General features: G+C 46.1%; 1 protein-coding gene across 4 annotated transcripts in view; it reads left to right on the top strand.

Annotated features, from left to right (window-relative positions):
• The window catches only part of SMARCAL1 (SNF2 related chromatin remodeling annealing helicase 1), a 47,531-nt gene that overhangs the window by 22,307 nt on the left and 901 nt on the right, over positions 1 to 24,323 (top strand). The window contains exons 11-18 of one of the 4 annotated variants that reach the window (XM_082397006.1): positions 5,426 to 5,566; positions 8,016 to 8,234; positions 14,480 to 14,550; positions 15,708 to 15,810; positions 18,528 to 18,710; positions 19,823 to 19,923; positions 20,887 to 20,983; positions 21,411 to 21,553. In XM_082397006.1, coding sequence (XP_082253132.1) covers positions 5,426 to 5,566; positions 8,016 to 8,234; positions 14,480 to 14,550; positions 15,708 to 15,810; positions 18,528 to 18,710; positions 19,823 to 19,923; positions 20,887 to 20,983; positions 21,411 to 21,518 — 1,023 coding nt within the window. In that variant the 3' untranslated portion in view covers positions 21,519 to 21,553. Of the gene's footprint in view, positions 1 to 5,425; positions 5,567 to 8,015; positions 8,235 to 14,479; positions 14,551 to 15,707; positions 15,811 to 18,527; positions 18,711 to 19,660; positions 19,715 to 19,822; positions 19,924 to 20,886; positions 20,984 to 21,410; positions 21,554 to 24,323 lie in introns of those variants that run through there. The other 3 variants (XM_082397005.1, XM_082397008.1, XM_082397007.1) reach the window with 3 other exon arrangements.

The raw sequence follows: 24,323 nt of genomic DNA, 5'->3' as shown, positions 1-24,323 counted from the left end.
TTTTTTCCAACTCCCCACAAAACACACTTGAGTGTCTGCTCATTTCAAGTTTGTTTTGTGTTCGGAGTAACAGGTGATATGATAACATTTTCCAAAGCAGGATTATGTCATTCTCTCCAAACCTAAAGGTCCTTTACTTAAAAACCTTGATTCTCTGCCCAAATTACCTATAAATGTTTATAGGTTGAGAGCCATTTATGGACACACTTAAGTGTTTTTCCCAAAGTGGTGATCCTTCTTTTGGGGAATTTTAATATGTTTTCTTTTGAAAAATGTTAATAGACCCTGGTACTGTGGTTCCAATATTACAGCCATAACTAAAATTAAATCTGTACCCCTGATTGTTTAGACAAAAGAAACTGCACAGTAGATAGATGATATCATTAAAGATATAATAGGAAAGCTTCTTAGCAACTGTCTTGTTAATGCACTCATTGCCTGGTCAGGCAAGCTGGACTTAAATATTGGTTTCTGAAATATGTGCTTCTGAGCCAGACCTTTTAAAGCAATGTCTACATTTTTCAGATCTTGGGTATATTTCAGAGTGACACATTTAAAACAAAATTTTAACTGCTATCTAGTATGTATTTCTCTGCATTGGCCGTAAAACTTGGATGAATTAATATTTCAAAACAGAACCCATGAATATAACCTGTTCATGGGTGTCTCGAAGCCACTGTCATCCATAACATTGACTTCACATGTGCTGGACCGTTGGCACAGGTGAGTGGAGGAGGAGGAGGAGGCATCCTGTGTTATTCTGTTAATCAGGCCTCCCACCTCTCTGCTGTATTTCCATCGAGATCAGAGTTCCTCAACCTTGGCACTATTGACATTTTGGGCTGGAGAATTCGTTGTTATCCACAGGGCTGTCCTGGGCATCATAGGACATTTAGCTGCATCCCTGGCCTCTACTCACTAAATGCCACTGGCTCCTTCAGTTGTGACAACCAAAATTGTCTTGGCAGGTCTTGCCAAGCGTTCCGGGGGAGGAGGGGGGAATTACCCCTCCCCATTTCTGTTGAGAACCACTGATCAGATACTCTAAGGAAATGAGTGAATCTAGGTATTTTGGGAATAAGAGGAGAGTTGGGAAGAAGGAAAATAATGCCTTTGAAGAGCCAAAGAAGGGCCGAGTTTAATACCACTTGACTGTTCCTCTAACTTGTGCGTCTCTTAGAACTATATTCTGATAATTAATATGTCAAAATATTTTCAGCAGATGTTCATGGTGAGGTAATTAGGTTATATCCTACTGTCTGTGAGATAGGCCAGATCATGTGGGTTTCCTGAATGGAAACAGCAGCTGCATGCAGAGGACGTTTTGCTTAGGTCGTAAGAAACTGGTGGTGTTGCCCCCTGGGAAATGTGACATCTTTCTTCCCCGACAGCACTGTTTTCCTGGGCTGCTAAGCGGGTGGTTCTATTTTCATCTACAGTTGACCCTTGAGCAACGTGGGTTTAGCGTGCCTTTAACTTATATTTAGCTGGCCCTCCATATCTGAGGTTCCTCCACGTACCGACATGCATCCAACCTCGGGCAGTATAGTACCGTAGTACTTACTATTGAAAACATCTGCCTGAGTGCACCTGTACAGTTCAAACCCATGTTGTTCAAGGGTCAACTGTGTGAAAGTAGGCAAGACAGAAAGCTATAAAGAACAAAACTGAAATCACCTTTAATCCCTCCAACACAGAAAACCACTGTTAACAGTTTGGTTATTTTTCTAACATGTCAGCTGTAGGGCAAGATCATTTTTAATGGCTTGGGAGCGTTCTGTGGTATGGACGCGTCCCATGATTTAACCGTTAGTGTTGGACACTGTTTAGCTATTATAAATACTTCTGCAAGTGAACATCGTCCGTATGTTCATAGCTTGTATACTTTGTCCTCTTAGGACGAATTCTTCCACTCAGAATTTCTGGGTTGTAGTTTTACCTTTTGATAGTTGCCTCTGAAATCCAGTCTGGCCATGCATCACCACCTTCACTCCTGCTCAGGCCAGATCACATGGTCTTTTTCTCCACGTGACTCCAGCCCTGAAGGGTATCTGACTTTTCCATTGTGAGCAGTGAGGTGTGTTTGAGTTTCCTTTAGTGGTTTTTTTTTAATTTATAGTGCTTTTTACTGTTAAACCAGTTAGATTATTTCTTTAGAAGAAGAAAGGCGCTCAGAATCCCACCATCCTCCCCTAATAAACAGCTGTTTCTCTTTTTGTGGGAGTAGAGTCCTTTTTTTTTTTTTTAATAAATTTATTTATTTTATTTATTTATTTTTTTAGCTGTGTTGGGTCTTCGTTTCTGTGCGAGGGCTTTCTCTAGTTGCGGCGAGCGGGGGCCACTCTTCATCGCGGTGCGCGGGCCTCTCACTGTCGCGGCCTCTCTTGTTGCGGAGCACAGGCTCCAGACGCGCAGGCTCAGTAGTTGTGGCTCACGGGCCCAGGTGCTCCGCGGCGTGTGGGATCTTCCCAGACTAGGGCTCGAACCTGTGTCCCCTGCATTAGCAGGCAGATTCTCAACCACTGCGCCACCAGGGAAGCCCCTAGAGTCCTTTTATGTCTGTCGATTGGCTAGATCAGATGAGAATAGTGGTCTAAGGTGTCTGAGCTTTTTCTTTTCCTTTTTCATTGAAGTAGTTTAACTAGATGATATATTCAGAGAGTACAGAAGGGTGTACAGTGAAAAATAACTCTTTCTCCCCCCTCTGGATCCCCCAGTCCCTTGATCTCTCTCCTCGAAGACAGCCACAGTTACTGGATTTTGGGGTTTAGTTGTAAAAATTAGTCTATGCCCATGTCAGTACATTCAACCTGTGTTTCCTTTCTCCCTCCCTAGAGTGTTCTACAACCAGTTTTGCACCTTCCTTTTTTCCCTTAATGGTGTATCTTGGTGATCATACCACCTCATTCCCGATAACTGGACCTCATTCTTACAAATAGTATTCTACTGTATAAATCTGTCAGAATGTGTATCATCTGATCCCTTTTGTTGGATTTGTAACCAGGTTTTGGATGTTTTGTACAGTACTACAATGGCAGTACTTGTGATATACAAGCAGGGAGTCGAAAACCCAGTTCCTCTGCACCTACAAGAGAAAACCCAGTCCTTCTGCGTTTGGAGAGATGGCTCTTTGCCTCTTCAGGCCAGAGCGGGAGTGGTGTCCGCTGGAGGGTCTGCTCTCACCCCCAGTGTGATCAGGCAGGCTGCAGGAAGAATCCCCTGCTCGTGTGAATCAACTAACTTCTCTCTGACGCTTAAATAGACATCGTTTTTTTCCATTGTTCCATCGTGGGTTTCTTGGGTGCTAGAAGAGTTACCTGTAAGGTGTTCAATTTAGGGTTGATTTATGTAGTTTTATGCATTTATATTTTCCTAAACTGGAAGTTCTCAAGGGTAGAGGGTGGCGTATAAACCACGTGAAACCGGGCACGATTAAAGGCCTTACGGATGACAGTGATGACAGTAGACGTGTCGGGGCTGAGCAGGCTGAGTCGTTCCCTAATAGATGAGACGCCGTACTGGTTTCTTTTCAGAGCTGGCCTTTTTCTCTTTCCATAATGCTGCCTCTGCTTTTTTTAACACCCACAAGCATCCATTTTCAACGGTCCCATCATCCCCCCTAGTCTGGACAGTATACGGGAGGTCTGACTCCATGTCAACTCCGTCCTGTAAATATCGGGCAGAGAACCCTGGAGTTACTTTCCAGCTCCTGATCTGTGAGCTGCTGTTCCCCGGGCTCCATCCCCAGGCTACAGCAGTGATGATGTGGGGAATAGGTTTGGATGATGAGCTGATTCTCTCTTACTGATAAGACTTTTCATTTTCCCCGTTTCATTGAAATGGTCTTGAGCCAAGGCAAGTGGTGCTACAGGCGTCATTCAAGAAGCTCATTGTTATTTTAATGAGTCTGCATTAAACCGTGTAGGAAATTAGAAGGCCCAGGTAATTGAACTGTGGGAAATTATAGCTGGAGAAATTCATAGCTCTCCTGTCATAATGGAATTAGGTATTGGCAGTTGCTGAGAGGGCAAAAGTGCATCTCAAGAATGGTACATATTGTATATTTATAAAGAATCCTTTTTCTTCCCTCTGCTGCACCTTTATTTATTTATTTTGATGAGGCAGTGTATCTATCTGAAAACCTAATTTCCTCCCCTAGGCGACTGACTGCATGCGATTGCCTTATGCTGCCATCATTAATTCAAGGTTACAGTGGTTAACAAGCTGTTTCTAGACAACTGAGCCCCCCAGTAGGGTCCCTTCCCAGAGCTGAAATGGATTTTACCTCCAGTGATCTTTGGCCATTCCATGTTCCAGTACAGTAGGGAAGTGTCTCCTTTTTTATCTCACCCTCTTTCTCATCTGAGTAAGAGGCAGGATTTTGGGTCTGGTCTTCTTGGGTCAGGTTGGTGTCAGGATAAGGAGGAACCCGAAGTCTGTCATTGGAATTGACCAACTGTTCATGCCCGTCCTGCCCTCAGCTGAGCAGGCTGCTGCAGGCCTGGGCTGAGTGTAGGGTAGATGGATCCGGGTCCCACCTTTTAAGTCCTTATTAACTGCCAGATGAGCTTGAATCAGGGATCTCTAGGCTCGAAGCATTGTGCCGCTGAGTTAGTGACAGCCTTTTTTTTTTTTCCTCTAAAGAAAACAAATAGAAGCTTATACACAGGCCATTGCTGATGCTTTCTCCTGGGATTGAGAAAGGGCTGGTCCTAGGTGTCATTATCTACTCATAGGTTCAGCTTGGGTGTCAGAAATCCATCCTGGAAAAAGTTCGGACCTGCTGCTGTCTCCCCTACTTCCCCTTCCTCTAACCATGCTGGATTCTTTGAGTTTACTCCACGTTCCGTAGGACACCAGTTAGCTTCCTTGTGAATATTTTTAGGCATACAGTGAATATTTATTGATTGCTTACTTTGTGCCAGCCACTGTTTTACGAAAACAAAGGTGGACACAGCCCAGTCCTTGATCTCAAGAAGCTTGCAGTCTAGTGAGGGAGACAGACAAGATAGAATTCAGTGTAAGGGACTAAGTGCTAATGTAGATGCGGGCAGAGGGTGTGGCCGAGGCAGCTTAGGAGATGACGCCCAGCCTCTTACATGGGTCACACCGTGAGGTTCTTGGAGCACACATGCTCTTTTTCTCTGGTCATGGTACCTTCCTTCACTTAGAGTTCCCAAGTTGTGGCCACCCAGAGCTCTGGAGTGAGGCCAGCCATAGTGTCTTTGGAATCTAGATCTACCTTAGATCTAAGATGCATGAACTTGAGAAGTACCTGCGGTCAGAGTGCGAGGAAGTGAAGGTGTTCATGCAAGATTCCAGGGGTGTACTGTTCCGGAGGCCTCGGCTCCAACTCCTGGTGGTGCTGGGGACATCCCTTGCGTGTCCTCTGTGCGTCTCAGCACCTTGGGCTTTTGTGTTCTAGGTTGCCAAGAGGGTGATCTTACTGTCGGGCACCCCAGCCATGTCCCGGCCAGCAGAGCTCTACACGCAGATCCTCGCCGTCAGGCCGACTTTCTTCCCTCAGTTCCACACCTTTGGACTTCGCTACTGTGGCGCCAAGCGGGTATTTGTTCTTTATTCCCCCTCTTCCCCGCCCACCCCCACCCTGATTTTCACACTTCCCTTTCCATTCCTTCTTTTCGGCTGTGGTGTGATCAGAAGAGCACTGGCCATAGAGCTGGATTCAGATTTTAGCTCTGCTTTGCCCCTAACTCTGACCTTGGAGTGTCCTCTAGGGTAAGATAAGAGCAGCCCCTCCGAGTTCTAACGCTTGTGGTGATTCCAGGTTAGTGTTTTCCAGTAGAGCGACCAGTGGCCAATGCGTAGGTGCCTGGAGCTCTGAAAGCCAACAGCTCTTGCCTCAGAGAAGGGCACTGAGGAGAGCTCCAGGTGAGGCCAAGGCCCTACATACTCTGTGCAAAAAGGACAGAGGAAGCCTTTGAACAGGTGGAGTGGGAAGCATGATCTCAGGCTCCCCTGGTGGGCTCTCATCAGTGGGCCTTTGCTCATAAATGTCAACTCATTATAGTGAATCGTGCCTGGTCAGCAGGCCAGAAGCCTCTGACCTGCAAATTATCTCTATGAATACGGTGCCAATGGAGCAGCTGCCCCTGAGCTACAGTCTGCACAGCTTCCGTTCTCCAAAAATGGTAGAGGAAGCCTTGTAAACAAATGCCATTGCAATCAAAATTGTGATTTCTGGACTTCCCTGGTGACGCAGTGGTTAAGAATCTGCCTGCCAATGCAGGGGACACGGGTTCGAGCCCTGGTCTGGGAAGATCCCACATGCCGCGGAGCAACTAGGCCCGTGAGCCACAACTACTGAGCCTGCGCGTCTGGAGCCTGTGCTCCACAACAAGAGAGGCCGTGATAGTGAGAGGCCCACGCACCGCGATGAAGAGTGGCCCCCGCTTGCCACAACTAGAGAAAGCCCTCGCACAGAAACGAAGACCCAACACAGCCATAAATAAATAAATAAATAAATAAATAAAAATTTAAAAAAATCACAATTTCTAAAACCTGTATTTTTAATAGATTTACTTAATTAATTAATTTTTTTTTTTTTTGGCTGCGTTGGGTCTTCCATGGCTTTGTGCGGGCTTTCTCTGGTTGCCGAGAGTTTCTCACTGTGGTGGCTTCTCTTGTTGCAGAGCACGGGCTCTAGGCGTACGGGCTTCAGTAGTTGTGGCACGTGGGCTCAGTAGTTGTGGCTTGTGGGCTCTAGAGCGCAGGCTCAGTAGTTATGGTGCATAGGCTTAGCTGCTCCGCAGCATGTGGGATCTTCCCGGGCCAGGGATCGAACCTGTGTCCCCTGCATTGGCAGGCGAATTCTCAACCACTGCGCCACCAGGGAAGTCCCTACTTTTTTTTTTTCTTTTAACTGTGGCCAGATTCTTGCATTAAGAGAAGCCACTGAAAAGAATGCCCCATGCCGAGCTCATTTTCAGCCCTATACCGTGAAGGCATTTGCTGAGAACTTCCAGTTGATTTCAGAGTGTATTTTTTTAAAAGAAGAAGCAGTTTTTGATCATTTTATTTCTCCACCTTTGGCTGTCTCTTCCTGCTGTCAATTTAGCAGAGGTTTACAGGACACCTATCACATCTCCAGCATTATACTAGGTCCACTGGCCCTTGAAAATGATCAAGCCTAGCCCCTGCCCTCCGTGGTTCACAGTCCAGGGTGGGGTGAGGCACGAGGGAAAATGAGCAGCTGAAACCCTAAGGCAGCAGACACCCTGGCTCCCTGATTTTCTCCAAGACCATAGAAGTCAGTCTTGTTTCCAGTAAGATTGTTAGTGAAGGACAGGGTTTTTATTTTAATTGGTAGCGTCTTCTCTACCTGTGTGGTAGGAAGTAGACATTCTTGCTCACTGCCTCCTTGAGCTGCTAAATGAAGGAACCGTTTTTATGAAGGACTGCCTGGGCACTCTAAAACCCTCCTCTGGTTTCAGCAAGACTGCAGCACCTGTGTTCTGGGTTCTTCCCTTCCGCAGCCTCCACCATGGCCACTGCGATGGCATTCACCAGGTCACGCATGGTGAGGCCCACGCTGGGGAAGAACAGCTTCGTAATCCCTGTAAACCTCATCAAGTAAAGATATTACAGCATCATCTGTTACCTTGTGCACCAGGCTCTGTAGGGTAAGCCCTAGGGAAAATTTCTGCATTTAATGTATGGGAAGAGTCTGACAACCGAGTGTCTCGTTTGTTCTTGAATGTAACAGGCACCAAACCGCTTGACATCTTGCCTTTGCTGCCAGAAAGGTTAGCGCCAAATTGTGGGACGCCGTGATACACGTTTTTGGTTCTCTCATTCCTGACTTTCTTTCTTCCTTTTCCTTCCTGTTTCTCATTTGTATTCTGTGAGGTTTTATTCATCCCTTAAAGCCACTTGAAGTTCTCTGAACAAAGCCAAGGGAAGAGAGGGTTGTGAGAAGGCCATTCCCGGAGGTGACGGCTCTGGACCTGGCCCTGGGGACTCTCACAAGCTGTGTCTCGGTTCTGCCTCCACAGCTGCCCTGGGGATGGGATTATTCAGGCTCCTCCAACCTGGGGGAGCTGAAGCTCCTGCTGGAGGAGACGGTCATGCTGCGACGCCTCAAGGGCGACGTCCTCTCCCAGCTCCCAGCCAAACAGCGCAAGATGGTGGTGGTCGCCCCAGGCCAGATCAGCGCCAGGACCAGAGCTGCCCTGGATGCCGCGGCCAAGGAGATGACCACCAAGGACAGCACTGTGAGTCCGGGGCTGGAGATGGGGGTTGGGAGGTCCCCTTGTGCACAGCTGTTCCCTCCCTGGGGGGGCACTGCAGAGCTGACCCAGAGTCCCCCGACCTTGTCTTCCCGTAACCTCTGCCCCCGCCCCGGGCAGGATGGTGAGCCCGCTTCATTCCTCAGCCTACCTAGTCCGCTTCCAAAATCTCTTACTAATTTGCAGTTTTCTACTTGTGTAGACCACTGTTGACGGACAGTCATAGAGATAAACCCCAGGGCAACCACAGGATGGTGATACATATTCTGAATCCCTCAAAGAAAGTTGGAGTTTATATTTAGTGTATTTTGAGAATACTTCCTTTAGTAACGGTCGTTAGAAATTAGTCCTAAGTGTATTTGTTATATATGTTAACGCTCTAACCATCCCATGTCATTTGCTTTAGTCAAAAAAACAAATTGACATTTATATAACAAAGAGTTTTCAAACCCTCTTAACCTTTAATCCTTATTACGGTCATTTATGGTTGGCAACAGGTTGGCACCCCCATTTTATAGAGGGGGAAACTGAAGCTCACAGAGAGTGGGATTTGCCCAAGGTCTTATGGCTACTCCGTGGCAGAGCTGAGGCTATAACCAAGCCTGTTAGCCCTTATGTATTAGGGCTCTTTCCACTATGGTGACTTTGTCTTTTCAAAACACTTTCATTTCATATCTGTCTTTAGTGTCATACTGTGCTAAGTGCTATAAAGTAATCTATACCAGCCCCGTTTCTGTCCTCTTGGGATAAAAACCTTGCAATTTTCATTCCCAAGAAAATGACAGTCATTGACATTTTCTGACATTATCATGAAGCATTATCTGGGCTTGATATTACCCTGTATACAGAAACTTAGATCTACATGAGATACCAGCCTTCTGGGAGAGTACAAAATAAATAAGATGACAGGAGACAGAATGTGTGATTTTTTTTTTTTTAATGTTATTTTACCATGTGATGAACAAGACTGGCTAGTAATTTTTAAGAAACAGTGTAGGGTAGAGCATGCACTGGTAACTTGTCTAGCAGTATTTAATTTATGCTGTATTATACATAATAATCAGGATGGCCTGGAGGACGTGAGCAGGCATAACCTCTTTGCCGTGGAGTTTTCAAGTAAAGTTCCCTAACATTGATGTGGACATACAGACCAGTGGTTCTCAAATTATATTTCACTGGAACCACGAGCAGAACCAGGGTGTTCTGTTGCTAAAATCAGCATTGGTGTCTCTTTCTGATTTCTAGAGAAAAAAAGGCAGTGAATAAAAATGTTTTCTCAATTTCAGTTTTTTCTTAGAACTTTCTTAAACCTTTAATGTCTACTAACTTTTGCCCACCAGTGAACTCCACCAGACAAGGAAACCAGTGAACATGTATAGCATATGTAATATTAATGGGAAAAATTCAGATGCATGATCTTTTTAGATGCAGAGGTCTGAATGTTTATAAAATGCTATGTTTTAGTTCCTTGTGTGTGTGATGGAAGAAAGTCTATTAGTATTTTGCGGGAGTGCCCAGAGGACACCCTCACCTGTACCCAGTCCATCTCCTGAACCAGGTGGTGGAGAGCAGCCAGTGTAGACAACTGACAAAGCAGTCTGTGGGCATTAGAATTGAGGAGGAAAGTCACATCAAGTGGTCAAGAGGCAACTGTCAATTGTGCAGTATGGCCAAAAAGAAAAAGAAGTATGGGAATTTTGAACTTAGTGCAGCAAGGTTTGAAAGCATTTTTTAAACTTTCCGCCAATGTACATAGTTAGGTGAGTGGCTCTTTCCAAAGATGATTTCAGATGTAACCTGCAAGTTTGATTTCTGAGTTTATCGACAGTGATGTGAAATTGACTAGGCTGAGCCATGGAAATCAGGAATATTGGGTGTTTATAAATCCCCGTAGCTAGGCAAATCCCTTAAATTCTTTGGGATTTGTAGATATTTTCTTCCCTAAAAAGGGGAGTCACGACCTGCCTCATAGGCTTGGTGCTGGAAAAGTACGAAGGACTTGTGACAGTTGCTCTGAGTCCTACCTGTTGTGTGTGATTGTTGTCTCTGCTTCTTCAGCCCAGAGTCTTAACACTATTTTGCAGGTTGTGAAAACAAACCCTAAATTGCAGTGTAATTCTTCAAGAATCCAGTGGAGAAGGGGGCCTTGAGTTCTTCCCAGTCCAGTGCTTGAGAATTGCTATGTGCTTCCTTGGTGTCTTGGGAAATTTAAGTTTGTCCCTAAGAGAGAGAAATTGAATAGATACAGGTTGCCTTCAGCATGATGCTCAAGCCAGATACTAACTTCTTTTAGATAATAAGACAAATTCTTGAAAATTTGGTTTTCTTTTGTGTTCTTTAATGTAAATTAATTTTTATAATGGAAAATCCAAGTAGCAAATGAATTTATGAGCACGACCCTTTAGAACATCAGAACCTTTCTTACTGTAAAGCCCCAGATTTGGTGCATCTGCAAACCGTGGGTCTGACTGGGAGCACCCTCCTGCCACCTGAACCCAGGACGGGGAGCCAGTGTCAGCCGGGGCTTGGGCCAGACGGCCATCAGCATGCCTTCCAAGCGCTGACTGGCTGTGAAATCCTGAACTGAAAGTGTTAAAATGGAGAATCATGGTTTTGTGGTTTTAGTCTGTGAATCTACAGAAAGGACCCCACCACCACCATTTTTATAGTGACTCTGCAGCCCCAAGTTTCCCTGCAATTTTACACATTACGGTGGTTCCAGCAAAGCACTGCTAGCCTGTCAAAAAGTGATTTCTTTCTTTGTTCCCTCACACCTTCCCATCTGGAGGAAGACATTTTTTAAAAAGCTTTAAATCACAGAAGCCAAGGTGAAGCAGCCAATTTATAAAACATAATGTACAGTGAAAGCTTTTTCTCCTTTTCAGCCAAAATAATAGATAGCTCTTCACAGGCTGAGAAAAGCTGACTCTAATCATCTTTTGTCTAAAGCCGTTTTTTGATCAGCAAGACCAGGAACAGAAAAGCGGAGCTGGTCCACGCAGACTTCCTGGTGATGGCATCAGCTCACCTTTCTGCCGTTTGACAATCCATTTAGATTGCAACGTAGAAAAATAAATTCAGAACCCAGTGGATCTAATTTAATAAAAACCTAAGAGGCAGGAACAAAGAATGCAGGTTATTTAAAATTTCCCAGGGGCTTCCCTGGTGGCACAGTGGTTGAGAGTTGGCCTGCCAATGCAGGGGACACGGGTTCGAGCCCTGGTCTGGGAGGATCCCATATGCCGCGGAGCAACTGGGCCCGTGAGCCACAATTACTGAGCCTGCGCGTCTGGAGCCTGTGCTCCGCAACAAGAGAGGCCGCGATAGTGAGAGGCCCGGGCACCGCGATGAAGAGTGGTCCCCGCTCGCCACAACTAGAGAAAGCCCTCGCACAGAAATGAAGACCCAACACAGCCATAAAATAAAAATAAATAAATAAATAAATAAATAAATAAATAAATAAATAAATAAATAAATAAATAAATAAAATAAAATAAAATTTCCCAGTCCATGGCTGACAAAAGAAGTAAGATAGTTAATGGGCTAGTATTATGTCTCCTCAGTTTGGGGAGCTTTTTTTTTTTAAGATAAAACTATTGATTTCTCCCACATTAAAAATACAATAGATATCTATTGTATAAAATCTGCCAAATAAAGAAAAGTATAATATGTAACATTTATTAAGTGTTTTTTATCACTATACTATAAAAAAGATTAACCCATCTATTTATATTACATAATTTTGGCATATATCATTTAGGTATTTTTTCTATAAAATTTATGTGTATTTTGCTTTAAAATATATATTATTTATCTCTATATATATATATTATAACTTATGTACATAAGCAACATATGTATTTTAAAAGCAGAATTGGGATCTTATAAAGATACATCAAGTGGGGAAGAAAGCAAGTTACAAAACTGTATCTGTACCCTTTTCCATGTTGTTGTATGTTCTTTTAAAACATAATATTTGAAGACTGCATAATGTTTTCTCACCTGGCTATATTGTAATTTTGCCAGTCATTTGTTGGACATTTAAGTTATTTCAGTTGTTCACTATGCTAAGTAACACTACACTGAAAAAGCAGTTTACATCTGAATTTGTGTACCTCCAATTTATCTGAGGATAAATTTTAGGAGTGAGTTGCTGCATCACAGGGCATGGGCATATTTTGAAGACTTTTGGTACCTATTGATAAAGCAGCCCCAAAAGGGTTATTAGCCCAGGGTACCATCCCCCAAGCTGTGTGTAATAATGATGTTTGTTTTCTCACACCCACATTGGCTCTGGGTGTTAAATCTTGGGGCAGGGTTTCTGAAAGTGCTTTTTACCATCTCTCCCATCTGTTTTGCCCTCTCCCTTTCTAAGAGCAAGTGTGGAGTGAGTGTGGGTGGGAGGGAAGGACCTGACAAGAGTCTCTGAAGGAACAGGAGTTTAACTGTGGATTGAGAATGGGTGGGGTGCAGTCTGCTTGAGGCATACATGCTGTGGGGTGAGGTCGTCAAATGGGAGCCTGACACTGTGCCTTCAGCATATCCTACTAGGGACGCATTCGGTTGGAGGGCCTAACCTGCTGCAGGGGACCCTTTGAGAGACACGAATGGACTCCATGTGAGTTCATGGGCCACACGCGAAAAGTGTGTGTGTCCAGAGCCTCATCAGAATCCTGACTGGGCCTGGGGCTGAGAAACAAGTTAAGACACACACACAGAATCACATCGTCAATGTGAGTTCCCAGGAGGTTAGAGTTGTTTAATTGAACTGCTGCCACAAAATAGGAGGGGGACGGTGCCCACCACTGCCACGACTCATGTAGAAAATGAAATGGATCCACTACCCCGTCAGTGCCTCTACGGATTCCTATGGTTACTGGGTCTCCTTCTTCTTTCTTGTCAAGGCCTAGAGGAGAGATGCTGTTTAAAGCCAAAAAACGATTTTGACCAGGTGGCTTTTCTCACCATCTGTGGTGTCTGTAATTTAAGGTACAGTCCAGCTGTGGCTGCTTTCCTGAGTTACTAATGAGTTCAGGGCCATAGGCGTTATTACTGTTGGGTCACCTCTTGGTTCCATGAGGAAGCTGCCATGTCAATCACTGGCCTCACAGAGCCCAGGCCCAAAATGTAGGAGCATCTATAAACCCATGCTGGCTAGTGGAAGGGGATGGCTGCCCTATCAAGGATGGTGAGAGTATCTGTCCTCTCTGGGAACCCAAGAGTAATGGTAAATGTTGTCTCATGTTGTTATGAAACTGGTTAAGCACCTCCTGTGTTAGCATTCTTTTTTTTTTTTTTTTTTAATTTCTATTTATTTATTTACTTATGGCTGTGTTGGGTCTTCGTTTCTGTGCGAGGGCTTTCTCCAGTTGTGGCAAACGGGGGCCACCCTTCATCGCGGTGCGCGGGCCTCTCACTATCGCGGCCTCTCTTTGTTGCGGAGCACAGGCTCCAGACGCGCAGGCTCAGTAATTGTGGCTCACGGGCCCAGTTGCTCCGTGGCATGTGGGATCTTCCCAGACCAGGGCTCGAACCCGTGTCCCCTGCATTGGCAGGCAGACTCTCAACCACTGCGCCACCAGGGAAGCCCTAGCATTCTTTATTGGGATTTATTTAGATGCAAACTCTAAAGAAAATACCATTTCCTCTTGAGGGAAGTCAATTACCTTCTGTGGACACAGGCCAGAAACACGTGAATAACATTTTGAGATGATACTAGAATAGACTAGTTGGGGTCAGTTGGAAATGACTCAGTACGTCTTAGAGGTGAGCTTAGTCAGTTGGGTATGGACACAAGTTGGCAGAAGGAAAGGGGTGGGGGAACCTCGTGGGCCACTGTCATGTGTCAGTTGCCACCAGGCTGTAATACCTACAGTAAATAGGTGTGCTTAGCAGGGCCGCCTTCCCGCTGAGCGCATGAGCTTGGTATGGATGGTGAAGCACTACCTGCAATGACCTTCCAAAGAGCTTGCATGTTCCTTGCCTTACTGGATTCTCAAAACAGTTCTCGAAGGGTGACAGAATAGCTGTGATGCTACTTTGTCTCCCAGGACAAAACCAGAGTCCAGCCAGTTCCTGTGGCGTGGCTAAAGCGAGGGGATAAGTCAGGGCCTCTTGGCTCTGGCGACTGATGTTGGGATTTGTAAAGCTCTTGGTGGTGATGATTATGTCAGCATGTCACGGAGTTCTCAGAGTGGGAGACTTTAAACCCTCGATTTCTCCTTCCACAGAAACAGCAGCAGAAAGAAGCCCTCATTCTCTTCTTCAACCGAACAGCTGAAGCTAAAATCCCATCTGTCATGTAAGTGGTCACCAAGTGTCGACTTCTCTCTCTGTCTTTTTTAAAAAGAAATACCTGTTATCTTAGTCTGTCAGGATGGTTTTATTGCTCTGTAAGAAGTGATTAGAGATTTGAATGATAGTTGCCTTGAATATAAAGTTTAGGGCACCACGGCCTCATCACCCAGGAGGCATAAGTAGGCTTGTCGCTGGAGCCCTGCCAGGATGTGCTTGGGGTCCCTGTGAGATCCTGTCTTAACCCAAGTGAGCTGGAGCTGGAGCCACTTATGAGCAGGGTGGGGTGACCCAAGCACTGAAGGGAAGTTTTCCTCTTGCTAACAGAACTGTGGTCACTTGCCTGTAGGAAAAAAATTAGGGGGTTCACAGAAGACCAAGAAGCTGCCTTACGGAGATTCTCTGGTCGTCTCCAAAGACATCATGTTTCAGCTGTCATTTACCTAAATAAGAAAGAAGGTGAATATCATCGTTTGTTCAAAAGATATGGGCAAGTGGCTGTTGTCACACTTGGTCTCCTTCTGGCTTCTCAACTAAAGCTGGTTTAATAATTTGTGTTCTTAAAATTATTCACTGACTTGAAAAAAAAATCTCAATTGTCTGCCTTGGCTAAAGAAAGAAAAACCCACTGCTGTTCACATATCACTGAGATAGAAACTTGAAGCAAGTCTAACGATGTGCAGCTTGCCTACTTTTTTACTGTTTAACATTTGTGTGAGACTCAGGCAGGATAATGGTCCAAGTGATTCAATTACAATGAAATGAATTTAGCGTGGGTTGAGCGGTACCCGATTGGCTGTGGGGACCGAGATCCGTGGATCAATGGAGACCCACAGCCTGCCCTGCCCTCTCACTCAGCCTCTGCATCTCCCAGCCTCACTGGCCTCTCCCTCCGCACCCTTAAATGTGGTTGGAGAGTGAGTTTGCTGCATTGTTCAAATCACAGACTCTCCGCAAAGACTCCTGAATGTTGGGCAGCTCTCCTTCACCCTCTGGGCACTGCCCTTTTCATTTATGATACTGTTTAAGAGACCAGTGAACTCCAGATGTGGTTTTTATGGCCCGGAAACTTCTCTCTCAGACACTAATCTGAATTGCCTCCACCGACATTTTTCATGTGCTGCTGAATAATTTAATTTATTGTGTTGTCATTGTCAAATGCAGTGAATATATCCTGGACCTACTGGAAAGTGGAAGAGAGAAGTTTCTAGTGTTTGCACACCATAAGGTGGTCTTGGATGCAGTTACTAATGAGCTTGAGAGGAAGGTAAGATCCCTTTGAAATTCAGCACAGGATGCTTTTCTTGTTTGTGTGTCAGCTGCTAAACAGGCCAAGGTCAGATCTGAGCAAAGAAATGAGATGAAGGTTTCCGGAAACATTTCTGACGACTTTCCGAATAATTTTTCTTGCTTGTAGAACCATGAACAGGTTTGTTTTAACCCATCTTTTAAAATGTTTTATTTTAATAGCTTTATTGAGGCATAATTACCATGCAATGAACCGCACATATTTGAAGTATACAGTTGAGCAAGAGTGGAGATAGTTGTTGCACAGAAGGAACAAAAAGTGCCCACTGAACTGAGAAGGTATCTTGAGACCTAAAAACAAGGCAGGCAGCTCCATACAATCAATGGATCCATTTATTAAAGGGTAACTTACTTGGAGGGTAGGATTGGGTAGATGGTGATCCAGAGCCTTTGCAGCTGCACTCTGCAATGCTGAGGAGCCACTGGAACGATTTTATAGTTAACCTAGGGTATAGGGGTATGTGCTTGGAGACAGGAAGCACATTCCTAAGTCAAGATTTATGATGGGTTACTAGCCTCCTGAGCATCAGGAATGCGTCAGTGAAGGTCGTCATCATCGGAGACTAACCGAGCATACAGGCCACCTGGACCTAATGATCATTAAACAGTATCTATTAACTACGAAGCCCTAGATGACAAAGAAGAGATTTACTACAGTACAGTACAGTGTACTACAGTACAGCCCAAGGTAAGGTCACTGGAAGGACAGGAGGAACTGAACGGGCCCAAGATGGCACCAGTTACGCTAACAGCCACACAGTAGTGAATATATCCGTCAGCCCCAGAAGTTTCCTCCTGTCCTTTGTAATCCCCGTTTCTCCCCATCCTCCCATCTCCAGGCCACCACTGATGTGCTCTCTATCACCATAGATTAGTTTGCATTTTTGGAGCCTTATATAAATGTGGAATCATACAGGATCATACAGTGTGTACTCCTTTTTTTTTAAATCTGATTTCTCTTACTCAACATATTTTGAGATTCATACATGTTACTGCATGTATCAACAGTTCATTCCTTTCTATTGCTGAGTAATATTCCATTGTATGCATGTACCACACTTTATCCACTCACCTGTTGGTGGACATTTGCCAACCCATCCTTTTTTTTTTTTTTATTTTGGCTGCATTGGGTCTTAGTTGCAGTGTGTGAGATCTTTGTTGCAGCATGTGGGATCTTTAGTAGGAGCATGTGGGATCTTTTAGTTGCAGCATGGGGACTTCTTAGTTGACACATGCAGACAGCCCATCCTTTTTTAGTGACAAGTAGAAACCTGCCCAAATGTGAGGAAATAGATAAATGGTTAAGGTATACTGTTGTTGCATAATGAATTATTACACAGCCATTAAAAATCATGTTTTAGAAAACATTTTAATAATTTAGTTTATTTACAATATAATGTTTATCAGAGAAAAGCAAGATATAGAACTTTTTATTTAAAAGATGTAGCATACACATTGAGAAAAGAATGATGGGAAGAAATAGATTGGTAATTTATTTTCCTCATAATGTCTGTCTTTATCATTAGAAAACAATAAATGCCACTTAAAACAAGCTGATCTCAGGAACCTAATCCTGTGTTTCCCCTAGGGGGAATTATTCAGTATTTGCTAATTCAGATTTTATAATAATGACCATATAGAACATAACTACTGTGAATAACAAGAAGTAACTACATAAGGTTATAAGGCATTAAATATATATATTAAAATTAAATTTTTAATTGCAAATAAAAAAAATTTTTTTTTAAAAGAAAATAAGCTGAACTAAACATGCAACTATCAGATACAAGTCAGCAGTTGATTCCTGGGCAGTTATCCCAGAGCAGTGAAAAGTTACATTCCCATAGAAACTTGTACACCAGTGTTCACGGCAGCTTTATTTGTAGTAGTGCAAAGCTGGAACCAACCCAGATGGCCTGCCAAAGGTGAATAGGTAACCATGGTACATACCTGCCACAGAACACTGCTCGGCAGTGAGAAGGAATGAGCTGCGGGTGTGTGTGAACCGACTGTACGTGCGACGGCAGGGATGATACTCCGGGCAATGATGCTGAGTAAAAAGCGCCCAGCCCCACAGGTTGCACAGCGTTTGACTCCATTTATACGTGTTCCTGAAGTGGAACATTTTAGAAATGCAGGACAGATTAGCAGGGACTGGGTGGGTGAGGGGGAAGCGGGAGGGAGGCGGGCAGGGCTCTAACAGGGCTACAGAGCATCCCTGTGCAGTTACAACTGTTCACTGTCTCACCTGTGAAGGCGGATACGTGAAAACCCACATTCGAGATAAAGTTGTGTAGAACACACACACACAGGAGTTTAAGTAAAACTGGGGAAATCTGGATAAGGTCAGTGGATTGTATCGAAGTCAGTATCCTGGGTGTGATATTATGCTATAGTTTTACCAATATTACCAGTGGAGGAAACTGGGCAAATCATACGAGGAATCCTTCTCTGTATTATTGCTTAAACTACATGCGAGCCTCCAGTTATCTCAACACAAGTTTCAATTGGAAAGGAAAGGAAAGACCGGGAAAGAAGCTCAGAAAGCAGTATGGAGTGGCGAGCTTGACGGTCCACCCGGCTTGGAGCCAGAGCAGCGCGGGGCTCTGTCCCTGGAGCCGTGCCGCCGAGGCCCCGCACCTGCGCCCACCTTGCTTCCCTCTCCTGTTCCCGCAGCGTGTGAAGCACATCCGCATCGATGGCTCCACCTCCTCGGCCGACCGCGAGGACCTGTGCCAGCAGTTCCAGCTGTCGGAGGGGCCCGCCGTGGCCGTGCTGTCCATCACCGCCGCCAACATGGGCCTCACCTTCTCCTCGGCTGACCTGGTGGTGTTCGCGGAGCTGTTTTGGAACCCAGGGGTGAGGGGCGTGCTCCTGGCTGCTGGCAGAGAGAGCCAGTGGCGGGGGGAGGTGGGGCCTCTGTGCGCTGTCCCTGGTGCCTGCGTCATCTTCCCTGTGTTTCTGTTAGGCCTGGTAAACATGCTTATACTTTGCACATCCATTGGCCGGGTATTAGGTCTTCACAACAACCTGCTCAGTAGTAGGCTTATCAACCATCTTATTACCAATGGGAAGGTTGAAGTTTTAGAAGGAGTCTCAGGATCCATCTCTCCATGAAGAAATTGGAGCACAGAGAGCGCAAGAGCATAGCTGTCACTTACGGGGAGCACGTGGCAGCCCTGGCCCCAGGCCTCTGGCTTCCCCACCTGAGCCCCTTTTATCAGCCGCCCCCGGGAGCCACTTTACCAGTGGGGCCACAACAGGGCGACTGCGGTGGGTATTCCCTGAACATGCCCCAGGTGCCCACTGGCCTTACCCGATCAGCTGTGGCAGCAGATGGAAGACATTTGTTTGGACTCAAAATTTTCTCCTCGACTCCAGAAAGAAGTTCTTTCCCTTCTGATGTTCTGACCAGTGTGGCTCTCATCGACCACACGTTGGCGACGGCTGTAACGATGGGTGGGCTTAGAGCATGAAGGCATTTCATAACGGAAACCATGTTCTTGGTTTTCATTATTCGTTGTAGGGTTTACCACCGTATAAAAGAGCCACCCTACCCCCTGATCATATATGGCCTCTCCCTGGGCGCGGTATCTCTGTCTGTTTAGAAGATAACTTTTCACTCCGTGGAGGGAGAGTGGCAGTGTGCCGGCTCTCCTTCGTCACAGCTGGTGGCAGAGCTGAAGCTGGCTCTCCCTCGGCAGCGCCCAGCACCTGGTCCGGCCCTGAAGGGCCATCCACAGCTACCCAGCTGCAGATTGAGGTCCCCCCTGCTGACCAGTATTGTGTTTGCTTCTCCCTTTTGTCAGATGACAGACCGTTTGTGGACAGAGGCTTGCAGGCCCCCTGCCACGTGACACGCAGTGAGGAGGAAGGGTTGTGGTGAGGCTCCGGGGCCAGAGGCCACCTGCTGTGGTGGGCCGAGCAGCTTCCAGCCTTGACCTACATGCATCCCGATCCCCGCCCCGCAGGTGCTGATGCAGGCTGAGGACCGGGTGCACCGCATCGGGCAGTCGAGCTCCGTGGGCATCCACTACCTGGTGGCGAGAGGCACGGCTGATGACTACCTTTGGTGAGGCGGCTGGCTGGCCCGGCAGTTGGGTTGACACCGATGACGTGTTCCCTTTGCCCCCTAAGAGCCTCTGCTTTGGGGCAGGTCTCCAGGGATCCACACAGAAGACCTGCTAGTAGTGCCCTCCCCCTTTCCTCTTGACCCTGTTTGACCTCCTGCCCAGTGTTACTGGTGGCTGCAGGGGGCATGAGGAAATCCTGTAGGAATAAGGGGATGTGGCGCCTTCCCACTGACCTGAGACAAGGGAGGAGAACTTATTGGGATGAAATGTAGGTGGAATTTTGTTTGTAAAACACTCTGTTCCCAGACGTGAAGGCCTTTGCTGAGTCAAGGAGACTGCCCCCTCGGCCCCCGTGTCAGGTGTGCTGGTACCGTAAGGTCACATGTTACAGCGCTGCTGCGGGGCCGTCGGGGGAAAGGGGCTCACCCCGGGCCATGTAGTGCTTCCTTAGCAGAGACGGGGTCAGATTTTTTAACTCGGGGGTTTCATGTCCATTACTTAAGCAAAAACTCCCCAAATGCTCCCTCCCCATTTCCATTTCCCCCTTCCTCATATTGTTTCTTGATTATCTCATTAGTTTCCACTATCTATCTCTGTTTCCAGCATTATGACTAAGGCATCTCACCTTTATTTTGCGTGTGGGTTACCCCTACTTCCCTCTCTGTTAATGGATTTGTTAATTGGGCAGCTCATAACAGCTCCAGGTTCAAATTTTTGTTGCAATAGCATTTATTTCCTACACATCTTCCAGTAGAAAGAATTTTGAGCCTGATGATGTGAGCCCTGACTTGGTCGGTTTACAATAGAGAGGTCAGTATTTCAGGATGGGCGTTTGTGCCTGAAGAGATGGAGAGATGTGAAACAGTGAGCGTGTCTCACAAGAGCAGGGGCTGGTTCTCGCTGTAATCAGTCTGCTGGTTCTGTGCAGGTTGTTTCCACTGCAGCTCATTTCTCCCCAACAGGCCCCTGATTCAAGAGAAGATTAAAGTTCTGGGTGAAGCCGGGCTTTCTGAGACCAATTTTTCAGAAATGACAGAAGCCGCGGATTATTTCTACAAGGTAACACCAGCATGTGGCTCCCTGCCACTGGGGTGTCCAGAGGTCCTGAGCGGGAAGGTGTGAATCACTCCTGGGGACCTCCCCCAGCTGGGGAGCTAAAATGATGGCTGCATTCGTTCTCGGGTCAATCCGTGTGTGTGCATCCGTTTATGAAGAAGTGCTGGCATTAACTCCTGCTGCTTCTGACATGCCTTCCTAGATCCTCGAAAACCAGGGCCTCCAAATGCTGCCTCTTCCATCAGGCCATTAGAAACTGACAGAAAACTCCCCATGGCAACAGTTGAATTGTTGCAAAAAGTACATAGCAACACCACCGGAACACACCCCCCGCGCAGAATGGGGAGTGTTCACATAGGGTATTGCTTCTGTGTAGCATATTTTCCCCTCTGTTGCTGCACCTTATTCTCAGTGTCTCCCCACTTTATAGAGGGGTGAGCAGAGACTTGCGGAGCAGCAAGACTGTCCCGCAGTCACGGGTCACTTGAAGCCAGCCCAGGCGGAAGGCTTCCAAACTCAGCCAGCGTTCCCTGTGTGACAGCCCCTCTTATTGTCAAGGAGAGTGAGAGGCCGGTGAGCATCCTTCCGTGACCAGGTGGAGCCTTGTCAGAGGTGCTGAGAGGAGGCCTGTTTGCCTCTGGAGAGGGCAGCCCAGGGCCCAGCAGGCCTGCCCTGGCCTAGCTCTCCAGCCCCATGGCTGCCACAGCCCTTCCCCCTCCATTTCAATGAAACAAGATAGAGAGGAGCCAGAGTTGCAAAGACTCCCAAAGGCTGGTCTTCTTTCACCTGCTCGGGTGGTTGACAAGGAAGGTGAGAACTCGGGAGGTCCTGCCTGATGGAGGGCGACCCCTGGGGGGTCATTTCTAATGAGAGCATGGACAGAGGTCTGAGCCTCGTGTAGAAAGGCGGCCCTGTGCTTCAGGAAGCTGACATGCCTCCTCCTTCCTGTGGAATTGCCGAGCATCAGAAGCTGAGTCAGGTCGACACGATCTTGTAGGTGATGCTAAGACTTGTCTGAGGATATACTCTTTCATTTACATTTGCTTGCAACTAAATTCTTTCTTCGTAATGTAATTATTGGGATAAATAAGCCTCAGGGGAGATCATATTTTTAAACACAGTGTATAAATTATCCTCATAATTAATAAGCCAATTTTAAAACAACCTTCCTTTTAAACTTTTCGAAGAACTGTCTAATTCAGTTGAATGGTGACTGTTTTGACAGAGCCTTGGTTGTTATATGCCCTTTGAAAAGAAAGAGCCTTATTTTTAAAGGATTCTCAACTAATGAGAATAGGTTTATTTATAACTCATTTATTTATACTGGCCTCACCCTCAGTTGCTTTGAATTAGTTAAGAATTTCTGCCTAGGGACTTCCCCGGTGGCGCAGAATCTGCCTGCCAGTGCAGGGGACACGGGTTCGAGCCCTGGTCCGGGAGGATCCCACATGCCGTGGAGCAACTAAGCCCGTGCGCCACAACTACTGAGCCCGTGCTCTAGAGCCCGCGAGCCACAACTCCTGAAGCCTGTGCACCTAGAGCCCGTGCTCCGCCACAAGGGAAGCCACCGCAATGAGAAGCCCACGCACCACAACGAAGAGTAGCCCCTGCTCTCCGCAACTAGAGAAAGCCCGCGCACAGCAACAAAGACCCAATGCAGCCAAAAATAAATTAATTAAAAAAAAAAAAAGAATTTCTGCCTAAAGTACAAATGGAGTTTATCAATATTTATTTTGATTAATAATTATATCACTTAAAAAAAATTAAAATAGGGCTGAAAACTGTATCAACTATTAGGAAAAGAAAATGTTGCCTCCTGTATAGGAGCCAAAAGCAGAAGCGGTCATGTCTGCCTGCCTGCTGAGAAGGGAAGTGAAATATCGTCTGATCTTGGAACTTGCTTCCCTTTAATTTATGCGTGCTCCAAGTTAGCACATAGCGTTGCCATCAAGTGCACGTGGAGAGCTCAAATGCACGTGGAGAGCTATTTCTACCTGGAGTAGGCTGCCTTGTGGGCGGCATTTCCTCGACCTTGCAGTTGCTCAGACAAAAGCTGATATCACAGAGGAGGACATGCGGCTGGTGTGGGGCTGACCTTAATGACCTTTAATGTCACTTCCCATCTGAATAGCTGGGATCCTGAAAGGCGAGAGAATGTAGGGTACAGATTATTGAATAATCTAGAGTCCTTGCAGGATCAGTTTTCCAGAACTTCACTTCACCAGTGTGGAGGGCTTCTGTGAAAGCAAAGAAATAGTGGCCAGTTAGGTTGAGACCTGACTACAGAGGGCCTGGAAAGCCAGGGAAGCAGCATTAGACTTGATGAGGTAGGCACAGGGGTGCCCAATGATGTGATAGGAAAATCTTGTTAGAGGATAGTCTGTAGGGAAAAATCAGCCTGGAAAAGACCGGTGAGCAGTTGACGTGGGAAAAGGCCTGAGGTGGGAAGTACAGTGAAGCCATTGCAGATCCAGGCAGGTACAAAGCAATGTGGCCCAAGTAAAGAGCCTGCCTACTGTACAAGAAGTATCTGGGAGGGAACAGACGGAGAAACCAACCTGACGCAGTTTGATGTGTGAGATACGGAGTCAGGATGCCCTGGTGATTGCAAGCTGGGGGGACTATGAGAATAGTGCGAGACCATCAAAACTAGGGAACAGGACCTGGTTTGGGGGTGTAGGAGTGAGATGACAGATGGTTGTGGTTTTTAGACAGGTTTAGTTTTATGGACCTGTGGGAGGTCAGTGGAGATACTGAATATGTGCCTCTGGGTTGAATGATGGCCAGGGTTAGGAATTTAGACAGAGGAGAGATCAGCAAAGGGGTGAGAGCAAGCCCGTCATCTGCTGTGGTCTTAACAGCTGGGTGTGATTTTAGCACTACACCATTGTCAATGCATAGATGCAGTTGGAGGGCATTTTGATCGTTTGTAACTTTAGGGTAGTCAGAAACAGGTACATGTTATCTACTTATCAATATGTTAAGTGTGTGTTTTATAACCACTCTGAAAATTAGGTATAAACCGTGGCTGAACACACCAATTTGGGAGTTGAATTACAGCCTAACTAACCTCTTAGTGGAGAAAGGCTTGGGAGCTATTTCAATATTGAAATACTGATTTGTAAAGTTAGAAGGGAGAAAACATTCCCAACATAAATTAGTGTGAGAGCAGGTCCTGTGTTGCTTTCACAACCGTTTGTTTTTTGTTTTTCCTTCTTTACCCAGCAAGCAGCAGAGAAGCTAAGAAGCCAGACACAAAGGCAGTGAGGCTGCTTGAGTGATAAATAGTTTACTGAGCTTGTCCCACAGTGGTGGAGAGAGGGTCAGTGTTGGTGCCTGGGTG

Source organism: Balaenoptera borealis (genome assembly GCF_965194805.1).
Source record: "Balaenoptera borealis genome assembly, chromosome: 6".
NCBI classification, from domain to species: domain Eukaryota; kingdom Metazoa; phylum Chordata; class Mammalia; order Artiodactyla; family Balaenopteridae; genus Balaenoptera; species Balaenoptera borealis.
This window is presented reverse-complemented; position numbering and strand designations above follow the sequence as displayed.